At 36.9% G+C, this 16,547-nt stretch overlaps 1 protein-coding gene across 3 annotated transcripts in view; it reads left to right on the forward strand.

Moving 5' to 3' along the window:
• Positions 1 to 5,513: 5,513 nt before the first annotated feature.
• The window catches only part of wuho (tRNA (guanine-N(7)-)-methyltransferase non-catalytic subunit wuho), a 39,210-nt gene continuing 28,176 nt past the window's right edge, over positions 5,514 to 16,547 (forward strand). The window contains exon 1 of one of the 3 annotated variants that reach the window (XM_071672057.1): positions 5,514 to 5,726. In XM_071672057.1, the coding sequence (XP_071528158.1) occupies positions 5,653 to 5,726 (74 nt within the window). In that variant the 5' untranslated portion in view covers positions 5,514 to 5,652. Of the gene's footprint in view, positions 5,727 to 6,633; positions 6,758 to 16,547 lie in introns of those variants that run through there. The other 2 variants (XM_071672056.1, XM_071672058.1) reach the window with 2 other exon arrangements.

Consider the following 16,547-nt stretch of genomic DNA (forward strand, 5'->3'; position numbering starts at 1 on the left):
TTGTAGCACTGTCTCTGACTTTTACTCCATAAAAACCCAGATTCCTCATCTCTGTATCTGTTGACAGTTCATACTAGGGTAATATTATGACCTTCCTGAATACAAACAACCTCTTAACTGGCGGAAATGTCAGCTCTAACAGATTTAAATTGTCTTAAAGGCTTTAATGTCATTCTTACCCTAACGCCGGAAACGGAAAAAAGTCCGTTCCATGAGGAAAGGACTACCTTCAAAGTGTATTTAAAATTGGTGCCTTTAAGTGAAAAACGAATTTTAAGATATGAAATATTGTGGTAAAGACATCAATATTCATTGTTTCAGAACCACACACCGAAAATTATATATTTACCACAAACCGATTACCCCACCCGGGGAGGGGGGGGGGGACTAATGGCGCTGGTTCTATAAGTTTATTACGTCTGCGTTTAGAGCTGAAAAAGGGGACATAGCTAAAAATCACTCATTTGATATTGATTTCTCAACCTAATGTTTTCTTGGCGAAGTGTCTTAACCAATTTACCTGTGATGGATTACCTGCATGAGCATTTCTGTAGGCAATAAATGCTGGACGTACAAGCACATAATGTGGAAGGGTGTGAGCTTAAGGTGTTCTTTTCACTCTACAATCTATGTCTTTTTCAATTCCCTCACTTCCAAGTTGCCAGTAATATTTGTAACCTAATCTGAACCCCTTATACACATTCTTTCCCTTATTCCAACATTTCCCATATGTAAAATCTGTATTCATGAAAACATGCACAACATAATGTTTCATTGTATTATTTTTCATATGAATTTCACTCGTCATCGTCTCCAGATTGTGTCATTTTGCTTCTGTACATGTTCAACGGCTTGCTGACAAGTAGGTATTGTCCACCATCTTTTTTCAGCGGCCCCAATGGTTCTGATACCCCTTGCTTAAGACAAATGCTGAATTGTGAAGGGATCCATAAAAACGTAATATTTTATTTCATGTATTGATCTAAAAGCATCAACCACCATGTGTTCAAAAATTGGATGTCTGCTGTTCAATGTATGTAAAGCCCCTTCTACGTCCAACAAAGAACTAAGCATCTTTATTCCCTTTTTTCCACCATATCTTAGTCATGCTCATATAAAATAAGTCAACTTGTGCTTTGACAGGAGGATGCTCTGCCAGAATTCAATTTTTGTATCATTGGAAAACCTTGATCCATGTGTTGCCTTATAACGATTAGCACATCAACCTTACGGCAGCTGACCGAGTGCGTCATGATGCCCTGTGTCGACTGTACTGGCAACACTGACGTTAACAAAACCCTTCATCACCTCAGGCTTTGCATTAGCTCATTTTTGATATTGCTTCTAGTAACTAAATTCATTGTCAGTTTCTGTGACCTTACTGAACTTTTTCAAGCAAAGTGAAAGACCTCCAAATATCTTTTTTTTAGTGTTTGCGTGTAATACTGTGACGAATAGTAAGCTAACCTCTTCAGTACTGAAAACATGAATATCAAATGATTGTAGAAATCAAGTCTTGAAAGAGTTATAGATAACTTCGATACCTCAAAAGCCTTTTTTTATATTCACGTATTAATTTTGCATAAATGATCTCTAGGCAACTTGTAAATATTGTAAAATGAGGTAAGTAAACAGCTACACTTATTTTTTCAGTTAATGACACGAGGGTCATCTGCAATTCTGCTAATATGCATTGTCACAAGTCGCCACTGCTTGCAACAAGAGCGCCCAGACGGTAAACATTAAGTACAAATATGATAGATATACATTTATATATTTCAATAGTGGTAATACAGCTCAGCTCCACCAGGGTTCGAACCTTGGATGAAGACGTCAGCTCACAGCCGACCCAAAAGGCCCGGAATGTGGTGTACAGTTACCCATGCAATCTCAACCTCATAAAAAAAAAGCTTAAAATCTCAGTCTAAACTACTACGGTAGTGTTATCATACACTAAAAATAACACAAATTGTCACACTGAATATCATGATCATCACATTCCATACAATTCAGTACTTTTAATGAGATTTTAGTGTTAGAGTACTAAAGCAATTCTAGAATAATGAGAAACCAAAGATGACACTCAGAAATAAATGATAAATAGATATCTATCCCACTGAACAAGGGATAAGCGAAAATCCCCAAACAGTATAACAAAATACTAAGGTTACCATTGCCATGTATGGCAAGGCTGGAGAATTTTCCTGTTATGGCCCAAAATCAAAATTTCAAGAAAATACCTTTTGGTGTTTCTGCCATACTGCATACTTCATAAATCCATATGACCCCCACCCCCTTTAATTGTCTGTGACTATACATTAGGTTCCTCCAGCAGACCCCCCTGGATACAATTACTGTGTATTGCAAAATATTTTTCTGTAGAATTTTCAGTTGTAATAGCCCGGAAACGGCTCTTACAGCGAAATATTCTCCATTTTTCCACATCATTCTATCCAGGGAAAATCAGGAATTTGATCAATTTTTCTCTCCGTAAATCGACATCTTCTACATGATCAGTGACTGTAAATAGTAGATTCCCACAATAGACCTCCGTCTTCCATTAGCGTAAATTGCAGGATATTTTACAATAAATTATTCCCGTCTCGATGTTCCAAAATCGACTCTTCCAACGAAATAGCATTTGATTAAATTGATGAATCTGCCATTTTCCACAATCTATAAATTAGATATCCCCGGTAGCCTGTGGATTCCAACAGCAGAACCCCTGGTTACCATTACCGTCAAATGTATGATGATTTAACGTAGAATTATCCATTTTGTTAAACTGATGATCTGCTGTTTTCCACATTTTGCAAATTACACTGGACTCCTACAGGAAATTTCCTTATCTACCATTCTGGTGACCTGCAAGATTTTCTTTTAGAATTTTTTAGTTATGGTTGCCCCTAATCGGCTGTTCCAACGAAATGCTATATTTTTTTTTTGATTGATGATTCTGCCGTTTTCCACACTATTTAGATTGATTGTCTCATTTTCTGTTAAGAATTACACTGGAAACCTGCATTCGCCCTCTTTAGCTTCCATTACTGTAAACAGGAAGATATTTTAGGTTCTTTCAACGAAATGCTATTTAGTTGAATTAGTGTTTCTGCCATTTACCTCACCATAAATAGATATTCTTTCGTTATCTGACAAAATGCACTGGATTTCTGCAATAGAACAAATTATTCACTAGTAATGGGGGAAATTAACCAATGAAATATGGAATATATCAGCTTCTTTATCTAACCCAAAGGTAATTCGTTGGAAAACCGAAATTAGGTCATCATAACTTGTAAATTGTACATTAAAATGTCTTGCAACTTATGGTGATGATAGCCTAGAGGGTCTGCTGTAAGAACACTGTGTATTGTGTTACAGATAGTGGGGAAATTGATTTATATAGCTTGGTAAATGAAAGGATCACCAATTTAACCAGTTGGCATTTGGCGGAAGAGGCGATTTGGGGCCATCATAATTGGAAAATTCTGCATATGATATATTGTTATTCACTTATGGTAACCCGGGAGGTATATTGTAAGAAATCAAGGCATTTTGTCAGATAACGAGGAGGGGTATCGATTTATGGAGTGTGAAAGATTGCAGAATCGCCAATTTAACCAAAAGGTATTACTTTAGTAGAGCTGGTGTTGGGCCATCATATATGGAAAATTCTTACAGTAAAATGTCCCGCAATTCACAGTAATCGTAGTTAGGGAGGTTTGCTATAGGAGTCAGTGGATTTTGCCAGGCAATGGGAATATCGAGTTTTGAATTGTGGGAAATGGAGGAATCGCCAATTAAAACAAATAGCATTTCTTTGAAAGAGCTGATTTTGGACATCATAACGGGAAAATTCTACAGGCAAATGTCGTGCAGTTCACGGCAATGGCACTAGGTCAACTGGAGGAATTTTGTTTATCCCCGATGTGAATACGATAAACACTTTAATAATGATTTCTTTGTGTTAAGTTCATCCTAAAACGAAAATTAATTTAGAAATTTAGCATAAAGATCACGGTAAAAGTTTTGAACTGTTGGATAGTTTGATAACTTGAGCATGATTTTCGAAGCGTTTCATAACTTCACCATGATTTTTCAATTGTGATGGTTTGACTGCAATTCAGTTGAATAGTCTCCTAAAAAGAAGTGAGTAATCTACTCCAATTCTGTTTTCTTCATCCTATATCACATTATGTTTCATTTATTACCATAGTCCTGTAAGTTTAAGACTGGAGTATCAGAAGCCGTTAAAGCATAAGAGTGTATACCTTTGTAAATGTCTTAGTAGTAAAGAAATAGCACATGCTGAGCCCGAAACATTTGTATCAAGCCATCTATATAATGAAGTAGTGCCTCATAATCATTTCAGAGGCAGAATATGAAATTAGATGCAAATGGCAAGCTACTAGGCAGACGTGTAACAAGCTTCAAAGAATAAAGAAAGGTACTGAAATATGAATCGCCAATTCTAGAATTTTTTCTTGACAAGATTGGTCAAACTACGTAGAACCAGAATCACGTACTGGAGAAATCTACCCTAAAATGTGAGACACACAAATGCATATTATCGTGGGATATGTGTTAACATAATGCCAAAAACATAGATAGAAGTCAACATTGAAATTAATTATCGTGTAACTGAAAGGAATAAAAGAATTGGTAAAATTTTAGACAATAATGTTAACGTAAGATAGACTGATGTCTGTCTCTTTTTACTTTATGAATTTATAAAGGTGAAAGGCATGCAAGGAATAGAGTGAATTGGAACGATGTGGTGTACTGGGGTCGACGTGCTGTCAGTGGATTGAACTAGGGTATGTGAAGCGTGTGGGGTAAACCATGGAAAGTTTTGTAGGGTCTATATGTGTGGAAAGGGAGCTGTGGTTTCGGTGCATTACACATGACAGCTGGAGAGTGAGTGTGAACGAAAGTGGCCTTTATGTTTTCCTAGCGCTACCTCGCGCCCTTGCGGGGGAAGGGGTGCCATTTCATGTGTGGCGGGGTGGCGACGAGAATGGATGAAGGCAGCAAGTATATGTACATGTGTATATGTCTGTGTATGTATATGTATGTATACGTTTAAATGTATAGGCATGTATATGTAGGTGTGTGGGCGTGTATGTATATACGTGTGTATGTGGGTGGGTTGGGCCATTCTTTCGTCTGTTTCCTTGCGCTACCTAGCTAACGAGGGAGACACCGACAAAGTATATTGAATAGATGAATAAGTAGTTAAAATATTCCTATACAAATTCATATTAATTATAGGTTTATCTGTTTTCAATTTCTATTTCTTCCTCCAAAGAAGAACGACCATTATCTTCTGATGTAAAGATTACACAATCAATCGATTACATGAATTGCTCTTGGCTCTGGTAACTGCTAATTAATCTTAAGAAATGTTGACCCAGCTGGGTGAAGGACAAGCCTAAGGCTTTTTTTTTTTTCTTAGTTGGAGAGGAGGGACCAGTGATCATGGGACAGGGAGGGCAACTAGTGCCAGAGAGGAGAACGAGCCAGTTCACCCACACCGGGGAACACGAGGCATCAACGCTCGTCCACAGAGTGTGTTGATACCCGGAGAGACTCAGCTGATCTTGTTTAACTTTCATTTGTTGGTTCTTTGCCGTTTTTCGTTAGTTTTAAGGAATGGGACTGATAGAGGTCTTTGGAGACTTTATAGCGTTTGGTTGTGGGAAGAACATTCTTATCTACAACAATAGGTAAGAGTAAACCTTGCCTGGCTACGTTCATCCATACACTTAACAGGAGAGAATGATATCTCACATGAGAATTTTAACTGGACACTTCCACAGCAAAACAGTTATATTCCACGATTGGATTTAGTGTGTTCTAATGTAAGTGACAGTAAAAGGGTGTGACTACTGGTTACGTCACTAAACGTGGATGAAAATGCTCTATGATTTATCAGTTAAGCATCGCGTGGAAACAACTTATAGGAAGTGGTAATTTATGTTTTAAGTGCATAATAAGGATTGCAATTACCGAAATATCAGAGGAGCAGGGCTGGGAGCATCACAATATGTTGAATGATAATGATTAAGTCGAAAAGGATTATATTTATAAGGGAAACTATGAGGGCAGCTGCTTACTGGAACAGTAGGTAATAATTGTAAAATCTCAAGAGAACCTTTAAAAACCTCACTGATCAAAATATTGTAATTATACCAGCATACCAGCACTACATTCTGTTACTGGGGAATACATGGCAGTTCATTCCTTAAGGTGTAATATTGGCAGTGCATGTACATTAGGGTGACTGGGATATGTTGACTAGAATGTTGAAAATGTGATCAGTCATGACTGCTAGGGAGCCTTTTATTAGTTCTGTTTATTTTCTTATGAATGTATTACTTACTTATTAGTAACTGATTGAACATTTTCTCTAATATACTACTATTGCCTTATTTGATATTGTTTATAGAAATATAATGCTTCATACAATGCTTATGCTCGTATTTCATTTAATCACACTGAACTTGTTAAAGCACCACAAATATAAGTAGCCATTACCCAGAGATAGTTGTGGAGTTAAAATATATTTTAATATTTTCTTTTGATGAATTTTTAAATGTAATTGATTTGATGCGGGTTAGATTAGGTGGAGCCATGAAGAGCAGAAAAGTGTGGATTTAGATACAAGAAATAATACATATTACACTGAAATCCAAACTTTCCAAGCTTAACCTTACTTGGTTCATCAGAGCAAACTGAACTTAAACTTTTGGAACAGGTAAAATTTCAGAATGAGTCGTGCATTTTCTAGATTAATGAAATGTGTTTTATGGAATCTTTGTTGCCTCTGTTAAGTTTAAGAGTGAAATTTCCTTGTCACTTAGAAATTGTTCTGACGTTAGTTTGTGGTCGAGTTAGAAGGGAGAAGGGGAAAATGTAGGGTTAGATAATAAGTATTGTAAGTATACCAATAGATATAGAATCACAAAAGTAACCCATCTGTTTTAATGCTTCATATGGTATGTTATAGGTGATATTTCATTATCAAAGAATATTCCACTTACCTGTACCATTGAATTTTCTTTTGGAAGGTAAATAGTGAATTTAGATATCTTTTGATCAAAGATACAAGAATTGAACCTTGTGTGGGACAGACCTCATTGTATTACAGCTTCATTTGGTTTGTATATTGACTTACAAACTGAATCAAGCTCTATAAGATTTGAATAAGCACTAGATTAATATTTTTGTCAGGTGCCTTAAGGACAGTTACATTTATAAAAATGCCTGCAATAGACGTCCCTCCTGTTTGTATACTGTTTGCTAGATTTGGATGGTGTTATGAATACATTACTGACACACTCATCTGCTAATTTTTAGTGTTTTTACCATCTCAGTTTTCTACCACATTATATCAACCCTATGCATGGTAATGAATCCATTGGTACCGATTTTATTAAGTTTTATCTTGAAAATTCACATCCATATTCTGAATTTTATCAACAGAAATTTATCTGATTTGTTTTTGAAAAGGTAACTTAATAATGCAGTTAATTACATGGAAGGAAGAAATTTATCCACTGAAGTAGGAAGGGCTTTGTTGATCAGAGAAATGTGGAGTAAGATGCAAGGAATGATTAATAATTTAGCCTATGCTAATGAAACCTATCCCATCTCATTCTAACCTAATTTAGGACACATAACCTGATTCAAACTTGCATACCTTAACTTTGATTGAAACAAACTTAACCTAACCCAGCACAACCAGACCTAGAAAAGGATAGGTCAGGTTTCATAAGATTGAATGGATCCTTTGTGCAGCATTACTATTTTAACTATTAAAGATTAGCTTTGGATAATATGAAGTATTCTGAAATGCCAATGTAGTGCACAGAAAATACGATTGTGGTTGTTGAGTGTTAATTTGAGCATTATATTTTATTCTCTGCTATTGAATGAATAAGGTAATAGAATTGAGGGTATTTAGGATATCTATCGTTTTCACTGTGGAAGTTCTAATAGCCACTGTTCAGTGCAGTATGCTGTATGTTTGGGATACTCTTAGATATTGAAAAAAAAAGAAATACCTTTTGTAGTGATTAGCTAGCATTTTTGCCATAGTTGGCACCTTAACTGATCCAACAGTTTGGCCTGTTTGAGTCTGTGGCTCATAAATTGACAGTTTGGCCTCTCTCTACCTTATGTTAGTTTTACTTTGGTAGCGTTTGATGTGATCAGTTGGATTTGCAGATACGCTGTGCATGGAGAACAAATCATATGTTCCATGCATAGTGATGAAAAAATATAGGTCCAACAACCAATTGCATTTGTATTAAAAGGAAATTTTAGACGTGTTCTGTGTTTATGTTAGTTGTCTTCTTTCATAATTAAGTAATCAGTAATTTTCTTTGTGTCTATCTCCTCTGTGCCCAGGCCACTTTATTTATTTTTTCTCGTATATCAAGTATGAGAGTAGAGAGGTGGGATGGTGGAGTAAAGTTGCAGTTGAAAGAGAAAAGAGAGGTTTACATGTGGTATTTACAGGGAAGGAGTTCAAATTACTGGGAGATGTATAAGAGGAAATGGCAGGAGGTCAAGAGGAAGGTGCAGGGGTTGAAAGCATGGGCAACTGGAAATTTGGGGTGAGCAATTATCAGTTAGATTTAGGGAGAATATATTTTGGAAGGAGGTTTACAGTGTGAGAAAATGAGAGAACAAATCAGGAATGTCATTGAAGGTGGTAAATAGGGAAGTGGTAACAGGTAGTAATTAGATAAGGAGGAGGAGGAGGAATGAGTATTTTAAAGGACTGTTGAATGTGTTTGGTGATAGGGTGACAGTTGTAGGGTGCTTGGTTTGGGGAATTATGCAAGGCAAGAGAATCATGGAGAGTGGTTTGGTGAAGAGAAAAGGTGTGAAAGCCATGCATTGCTTTGGTGAAGACGTGGTGGTAAAAGTCTTGCACAAGTTGAAATGTAGCAAGGTGGATGGTATTGCAGTTGAAGTGCTTGAGGATCAGTGGAATGTGTGCAATAGTGCCATATCTGGTATATCTGGTAAGTTGTGTGGGAGAGTGGTGATTGAGAGGGTGAAGGCATGTACAGAGCATGAAACTGGGGAGAATGTGGTTTCAATAGTGATAAAGTTTATGAAGATCAGGTGTTTGTTTTAAAGAATGTGAGTTAGAAATGGAAGGCTATGTATGCACCATTTATGGATGTGAAGAAATCATATGATTGGGCTAGTACATGAAAAGTTACTGGAAGCAGAGAAGTTCTGATTTATCTAGAGTGTGAGGCATTTAAGTGGTTAGGTAGAGAGGAGGTTCCAAGTGAGGGATGTATGCTGCAGAGATGTGATGTAACCATGGCTATATGATTTGTTTATGGATGGGGTGGTGATTGAGGTAAATGCAAGGGTCTTGGAAAGAGGGACCAATATGCAGTGTGTTGGGAATGAGGGCATCCTAGGAAATGAGTTGGGTCTTGTTTGCCGATGACTCAGCGGCTGGTGGCAGATTTGAGTGAGAAACTGCTGAAGTTGGTGTGTGAGTTTGGGAGTGTATGTGAAAGGAGGAAGTTGAGAGTAGAAGTGAAAGGTTATTAACTTCAGCAGTGTGGAGGAACTTGTTAGTGTGGGTGTGAGTTTGAATGGAGAAAATATGGAGGAAGTTGAGTTTTTTAAGTACCTGGGGTTGAACATGGCAGCAAATGGAACTTGGAAGCAGAAGTGAGTCATAGGGAGAGTAAGGAGGAGAAGGTACTTGGAGCATTGAGGAATGTTTGGCAGGAGAGGTTTCTATGTGGAAGGGCAAAAATGACTTATGTTCTATTGATGCAAGGTATGGAATACAGTATGTGCAGTAATGTGGTTTGATGAGATAAGTAATAAAAGGATAAGAAAGAGGTGTGGTAATAAGCATGGTTGAGAGAGTTGCAGAGTGTGTGTGCAGAAAATGGTTTAGACACATAAAGAGAATGAGTGAGATGTTGACAAAGATGACATATATAAATAAGTCAGAAATGGAGGGGACAAGGAGAAGGTAGGGCCAAATTGGAGGTGGAAAGATGGAGTGGAAAAGATATTGAGTGCTAGGGGACTGAAGATGCAGGAAGATGAACGGTATGCATGGGATGGAGTGAATTGGAGTAATGTAGAATATAGGGGGTGATGTGCTATCAGTGGACCAAACCATGGCACAAGAAGCTGCTGGGGGAAACCACAGGAAGGTCCTTGAGGCCTGGTTCTGGATAGCAGGCAGTGGTTTCAATGCATTGCACATTTCAGAGAATGAATATAAGCAGGTGAGGCCTTTCTTTATCTTTTCACGTACTAGATGTCTCTCTAACATGTGAAATGGTGAACAGTTATGGAAAAAAATATGAAATATTAAATCGTTGCATTGCCTCACTGAAGCAGGGGGTAGCAATGCTGTTTTCTGTGGAGTGGGGTAGTGTCAAGAATGGATGAAGGCAAGCAAATATGAATATGTACATGTGTATATATGTATATGTATGTATATGTGCCTATATTGATATGTATATGTATTTATATGTGCATGTATGGGTGTTTATGGTGTGGGAGGCAAGTTGTTAGAAGCAGTGAAAAGTTTTTATCAAGGATGTAAGGCATGTGTATGTGTAGGAAAAGAGGAAAGTGATTGGTTCTCAGTGAATGTAGGTTTGCAGCAGGGGTGTGTGATGTCTCCATGGTTGTTTAATTTGTTTATAGATGGGGTTGTTAGGGAGGTGAATGCAAGAGTTTTGGAAAGAGGGGCAAGTATGAAGTCTGTTGGGGATGAGAGAGCTTGGGAAGTGAGTCAGTTGTTGTTCACTGATGATACAGCACTGGTGGCTGATTCATGTAAGAAACTGCAGAAGCTGGTGACTGAGTTTGGTAAAGTGTGTGAAAGAAGAAAATGAGTTTGGTAAAGTGTGTGAAAGAAGAAAGTTAAGAGTAAATGTGAATAAGAGCAAGGTTAGTAGTTACAGTAGGGTTGAGGGTCAAGTCAATTGGGAGGTAAGTTTGAATGGAGAAAAACTGGAGGAAGTAAAGTGTTTTAGATATCTGGGAGTGGATCTGGCAGCGGATGGAACCATGGAAGCAGAAGTGGATCATAGGGTGGGGGAGGGGGCGAAAATCCTGGGAGCCTTGAAGAATGTGTGGAAGTCGAGAACATTATCTCGGAAAGCAAAAATGGGTATGTTTGAAGGAATAGTGGTTCCAACAATGTTGTATGGTTGCGAGGCGTGGGCTATGGATAGAGTTGTGCGCAGGAGGATGGATGTGCTGGAAATGAGATGTTTGAGGACAATGTGTGGTGTGAGGTGGTTTGATCGAGTAAGTAATTAAAGGGCAAGAGAGATGTCTGGTAATAAAAAGAATGTGGTTGAGAGAGCAGAAGAGGGTGTTTTGAAATGGTTTGGGCACATGGAGAGAGTGAGTGAGGAAAGATTGACCAAGAGGATATATGTGTCTGAGGTGGAGGGAACGAGGAGAAGTGGGAGACCAAATTGGAGGTGGAAAGATGGAGTGAAAAAGATTTTGTGTGATCGGGGCCTGAACATGCAGGAGGGTGAAAGGAGGGCAAGGAACAGAGTGAATTGGATCGATGTGGTATACCGGGGTTGACGTGCTGTCAGTGGATTGAATCAGGGCATGTGAAGTGTCTGGGGTAAACCATGGAAAGCTGTGTAGGTATGTATATTTGCGTGTGTGGACGTATGTATATACATGTGTATGGGGGTGGGTTGGGCCATTTCTTTCGTCTGTTTCCTTGCGCTACCTCGCAAACGCGGGAGACAGCGGAAAGAAAAAAATGGGTGTTTATGTATATATGTGTGTACATGAGTGGATGAGCCATTCTTTGTCTGTTTCCTGTTGATCAAGTTTAATAATAGATAATTGCATATAATTTACTTTTCATAAGAACATATGATTTGAATTATCATTTAGAATGCACAGGTAAAAGTTTTAAGCAAATTTCTTCGAGTGGTATTGATCTTGTTGACTTGCTGTTTTTACTTAGGTGAAACCTTCAAAAATTCAAATTTGAAATAACCCCCAAGTGTTTTTCACTTTTTTCTATGTCCACTTTTGTCACATGCATCTCTTCGATTTGGAACGTTTGATATAAAATGAGTAGAATGATGTGGTATATTATACTTTTCAAATAGTTTTGAACATGTCTTTTTAACGGGTTCTTATTTGATATTTAAATTGATGAATATCTTGGTTTTAATTTCTTGGAGAAAATAGATGAAATAAATGAAGGTGTTATCTCCAATTGATTGATTGTGATTGTGTTTGTTTTATGACATTCAAATTATAACCAGTGAAATGATAGTGTGTATTATTTTATATACTTTTCTTCACATTCCTCTTTGGAAGGCTCTTACCTCATGCTTTAATTAATAATCATGTACATATTTAAAAAGTAAGAGAAAATAGGTAAAGTAGATTGGATGTGGTAAATCTGAAAAAAGATTTATGCCAGAAGTAGCCATAGTATATCAAAATAAGACAGTCTATGCCATCAAAATCATGCAAGTTGTATTCAAATGAGTTAGTGAACATTTAACGTGAAATTGATAAAATGATATGCAGTTTTTGTTCTCAGTTTTCTTCAGTGGTTTCTTACCAAATGTTTCAATTGATAATTATTTATGCTTTCAGAAAATTTATAGTTGAAGTAGGTGTAGGTTTTACCTCTTGCTGATGGCTAACGGTGCTCATTTCATAACATTTAAATTGTAATCATGAAATAATAGTTTATTTTATTTTTATACATTTTTCTACTTGGTTCTCTTTAGTGGAATGTTAAGAAGTAGATAGAGAAATATACAAGCAATAGTAGCAAGAGTATTCTCGAATTAGTTGGTAGAAGTTAAGACCCTGGGAAGAGAAGAAAAAGGCATATGTTAGATTGCTTGAGAGGAACGTACCAGTGAATTTCTGCAAAGGAGGAGGGAAGAATATAAGACGTGTAAGTGGAATGTGAAGGTGCTAATAGAGGAAAGCAGAGAAAGAATAGATAAAGATTTTGGAAAAAAGTTGAGTGAAAAGTTTAGGGGAAATACGAAAATGTACTAGAAGGAGGTGAAAAAAGAAAGCCATAGATGTAAGAGTGGAAATGTAGATGTGAGAAGTAAGGAAGGGGAGTTGCTGAATCAAAAAGAGGAAATAAAAGGAAGTTGGAATGAGTATATTAAAGAGCTGATAAATGTGGGAAAAGGTAAGACAGCAGTTGTTGCATGCATTGGTGTCAAGGACAGAAGGAAGAGGATACAAGTGCAAGGACCTTATTGCAAGAATGGAGGTAAAAATGGCAATAATGAGGGTGAAGGTAGGAAAGGTATTTGAAGTAGATAGAATTACAGCTGAAATGTTGAGGTATGAAAGAGAAAGTGGGATAAAGTGGATGCCTTTGATATGTAATTTAACATGGAAGCAGAGGGTTGTGCCTGAGGATTGGATGAAAGCTATTATTGTTCGTATATTGAAAGGCAGAATTGCTTAGGATGTATGTAACAGTTACAGGGGAATAAGTCTGTTATGTATACTGGGAAAAGTGTATGCAAGTGTTGATTGATAATGATGGAAATGACTGAATGAAGAATAAGTGAGGAGCAAGGGGATTTTAGAAAAGGTAGGGGATATGTGGTGAGAATGACTGTAGAAAAGTATCTGGCAAAAAGTAGGAAGCTTTATAAGCTTTTATAGATCTGGATATGTGATAGTGGAGTGGGATGCTTTATGGGATGTCTTAAGGATGTATTGGGTAGGGGGACAGGTGTTGGATGGCATGAAAGCCTTCTGTAAAGGAGAAATTGCATATGTAAGAGAGGATGGAAAGTTGAGTGAACATTTTTGTTTACATGTTGGTGTGAGGCAGGGCTGTTTGATGTCACCATGGCTTTTTAACATGTAGTATGTGGATGGAGTGATAAAAGAGATGAAAGCAAAAGGGGCTGCAGAGATTGGGTGTGTTTGTGACTGGCCTGTTTGCAGATGATACTGTGTTTGAAAAGAAACTGACTGAAAACACAGATTTTGCAAGGCCCTATAGATTGAGAGAAGAAAGTGTACTAAATTGTGTTATAGATGTAGAGGGAGAAAGACTCGAAGAGATGATAGAATTTAGATGTTTGGAAGCTGTTTCGGGTAAGTTTGGTGATATGGAGGGAGAGGATGCACTACAGGGTAAGTCACTGTGTGTAACAGAATAATGAGGTTTAAATGTGGAAGTAAAGAAAGGATTAAAGGACAGCTTAGTCCTTCCAACCCTGAACTATGGTGTCAAAACATGGACATGGAAGGATTCACAGTGGTCAAGAATCCAGGCTGTGGAAATGAGGTATTTGAGAGGAGCATTAGTTATGAGTAAATGGAATGAAGAAAGAAATGAAAGGGTGTATGAGAGATTTGATATGGCAGGGAATGAATTGTGGAGTGTTATTGTGAGTGAAACAGTATTTTGGGCATGTGGAAAGAATCCAAGACGAGGAGATACGGGGAGAGTGTTGATAACACAATTCAGTGGATTGGTATGAGAGGAAGACCACATGTGACATGGGCAAATAAGAGTGGAAGGGTACTGGGGGGAGAGATGTCATGGAAGAATGCTTGGAATAGTGTATGTGAGGGAGGCTTGTATTGACAAGGACAAGTGGAAACTTTTGCCATGGCCACCTTCTTGATGGAAATTTCCTGAGAGAATGGGTATAAGATATATACATGGACAGATAGATAGGTAGATAGTTCTCTTGAGAAGGCTCTTACCTATTGAATGAAATGATAATCATGTACATTTTTAAAGCGGTGAGAAAAAATGTGCTAAAGTAGATTGAATGTGACAAAACTCTGAAGAATTGCATTCAAAAAGCCAAAATATACCAGAATAGCACAGTGTATGCCACCAAGATTGCTGAAATTATGTTCAAATGAGTGAACAATAGATGTAAAATTTATGAAATGATACTGTATATTGTATTTTTCGTATAGTTTTTGTTCACAGTTCTCTCCAGTAGTTACTAACTTAATGTTTGAACTGATACTTATTTCTATTTGCTGAAAATTATTGTTGAAATAGATGGATGTCTTACCTCTGATCATTAGTGACAGTGTTTATTTCATAACATTTAGATTATAATTGACGAAATGGTAGTTTTCTTCAGAAGGCTCTTACCTTATGAATGAATTAATGATCATGTACTTATTTTAAAAAGGAAGAGGAAACATCTAAAGTGGATTGGATGTGACAAAAGCCTGAAAAACAGTTTGCTAAAAGCGTCCAGAATGTGCCTGAATAGCACAGTGTAAACCATCAAAATTGCTGAAGTTGTGTTCATATGAGTAAAGGAATGGAATGTTTGCAGCCAATGAAAGAACAAAAAAATTCACCCTTGTGCTCTAACCAAATTGGTTTCCTAAATACAAGACATCTGAAAATGCAGATGGTTATTAATCCTTGCATTTGGTAGAAACCTAAAGTAGAATTGTTCACAAAAATATATGAAGAACACAATTTATCTCACCAAATAATTTTTTGTTAAATGTTTAGAATTGGAGGTGTGTGGGAGGAGCTTGTCAAGAATTCCATCTCTGATTTACATAACCCACAAATAGCTGAAATTTTCCTGAAAAAGGCTGTATGTACCATTGATATTGCTTAATTTTCTTCACAAAGTAAAATAGATAAAGTAAATATATGTTACCAATACTCACCCAATCACCATTAGCTATTTTGTCCTATATTTATTGAAATGATATGTAGATTATTAATTCAGTCATGAAGTAAGGACTTTGAAGAGAATTGTGGAGAAAAATACACTATGATTTTTTTAATTACAACTAGAGTTTTATGAAGCGAACTCTGTCATTGATGATTGGTTGGAGGTACAACCTCCGTCTAGTTCATGTATTTTCTCTTGTGAATTGCTGAGAGTGCAGTTCATGCATTAGGGAAGAACTTGTTGAGAGTTTTGTACATAAAAACTATATGAAAAATACAATTTACTGAATCATTTTATTGGGAACAATGTTGAATAATTTAAAATTAAGGTGTGTAGGAGCTTGGTAAGAATTCCATATCTTTTCTCAGAACCATAGAAATAGCTGATATATACCATGTACTTCATCAGACTTACCAATCTGCATTTAAATGAGTTGATATAGAATAGTGTTTGATTATGAGAAAAGTTTCATAGTCAAAAAAAATTTTTTTGCCTTTGTGCTCTCTTGAAATAGGTTTTACTATTGTTAATATGTATACACAGATGAAGTTTAGGCCTCCAAAGTCCAGATTCTAACAATATTCAAACACTTCTTAGTCCCACACCACTCATAGTATGGTTTCACCTGTATTAAGATGATAGGTTCTGCAGTTTTACATGATAGATGCTTCAAAATTTCAATATAAGTGAAGCATTTACAGCATTTGATGGGTTAATGTGAGCCAGGTTTATAATGGGAGAGAGAGTGCCAATCGTAAACACAGTGGAGCCAAGATTTAATAAGCAATGATTTGACATCAAGGAGGTGTGTGGGAAAATAGGGATGACACAGTT

The sequence above is a fragment of the Panulirus ornatus genome, chromosome 17 (genome assembly GCF_036320965.1).
Source record: "Panulirus ornatus isolate Po-2019 chromosome 17, ASM3632096v1, whole genome shotgun sequence".
Classification (NCBI taxonomy): Eukaryota; Metazoa; Arthropoda; class Malacostraca; order Decapoda; family Palinuridae; genus Panulirus; species Panulirus ornatus.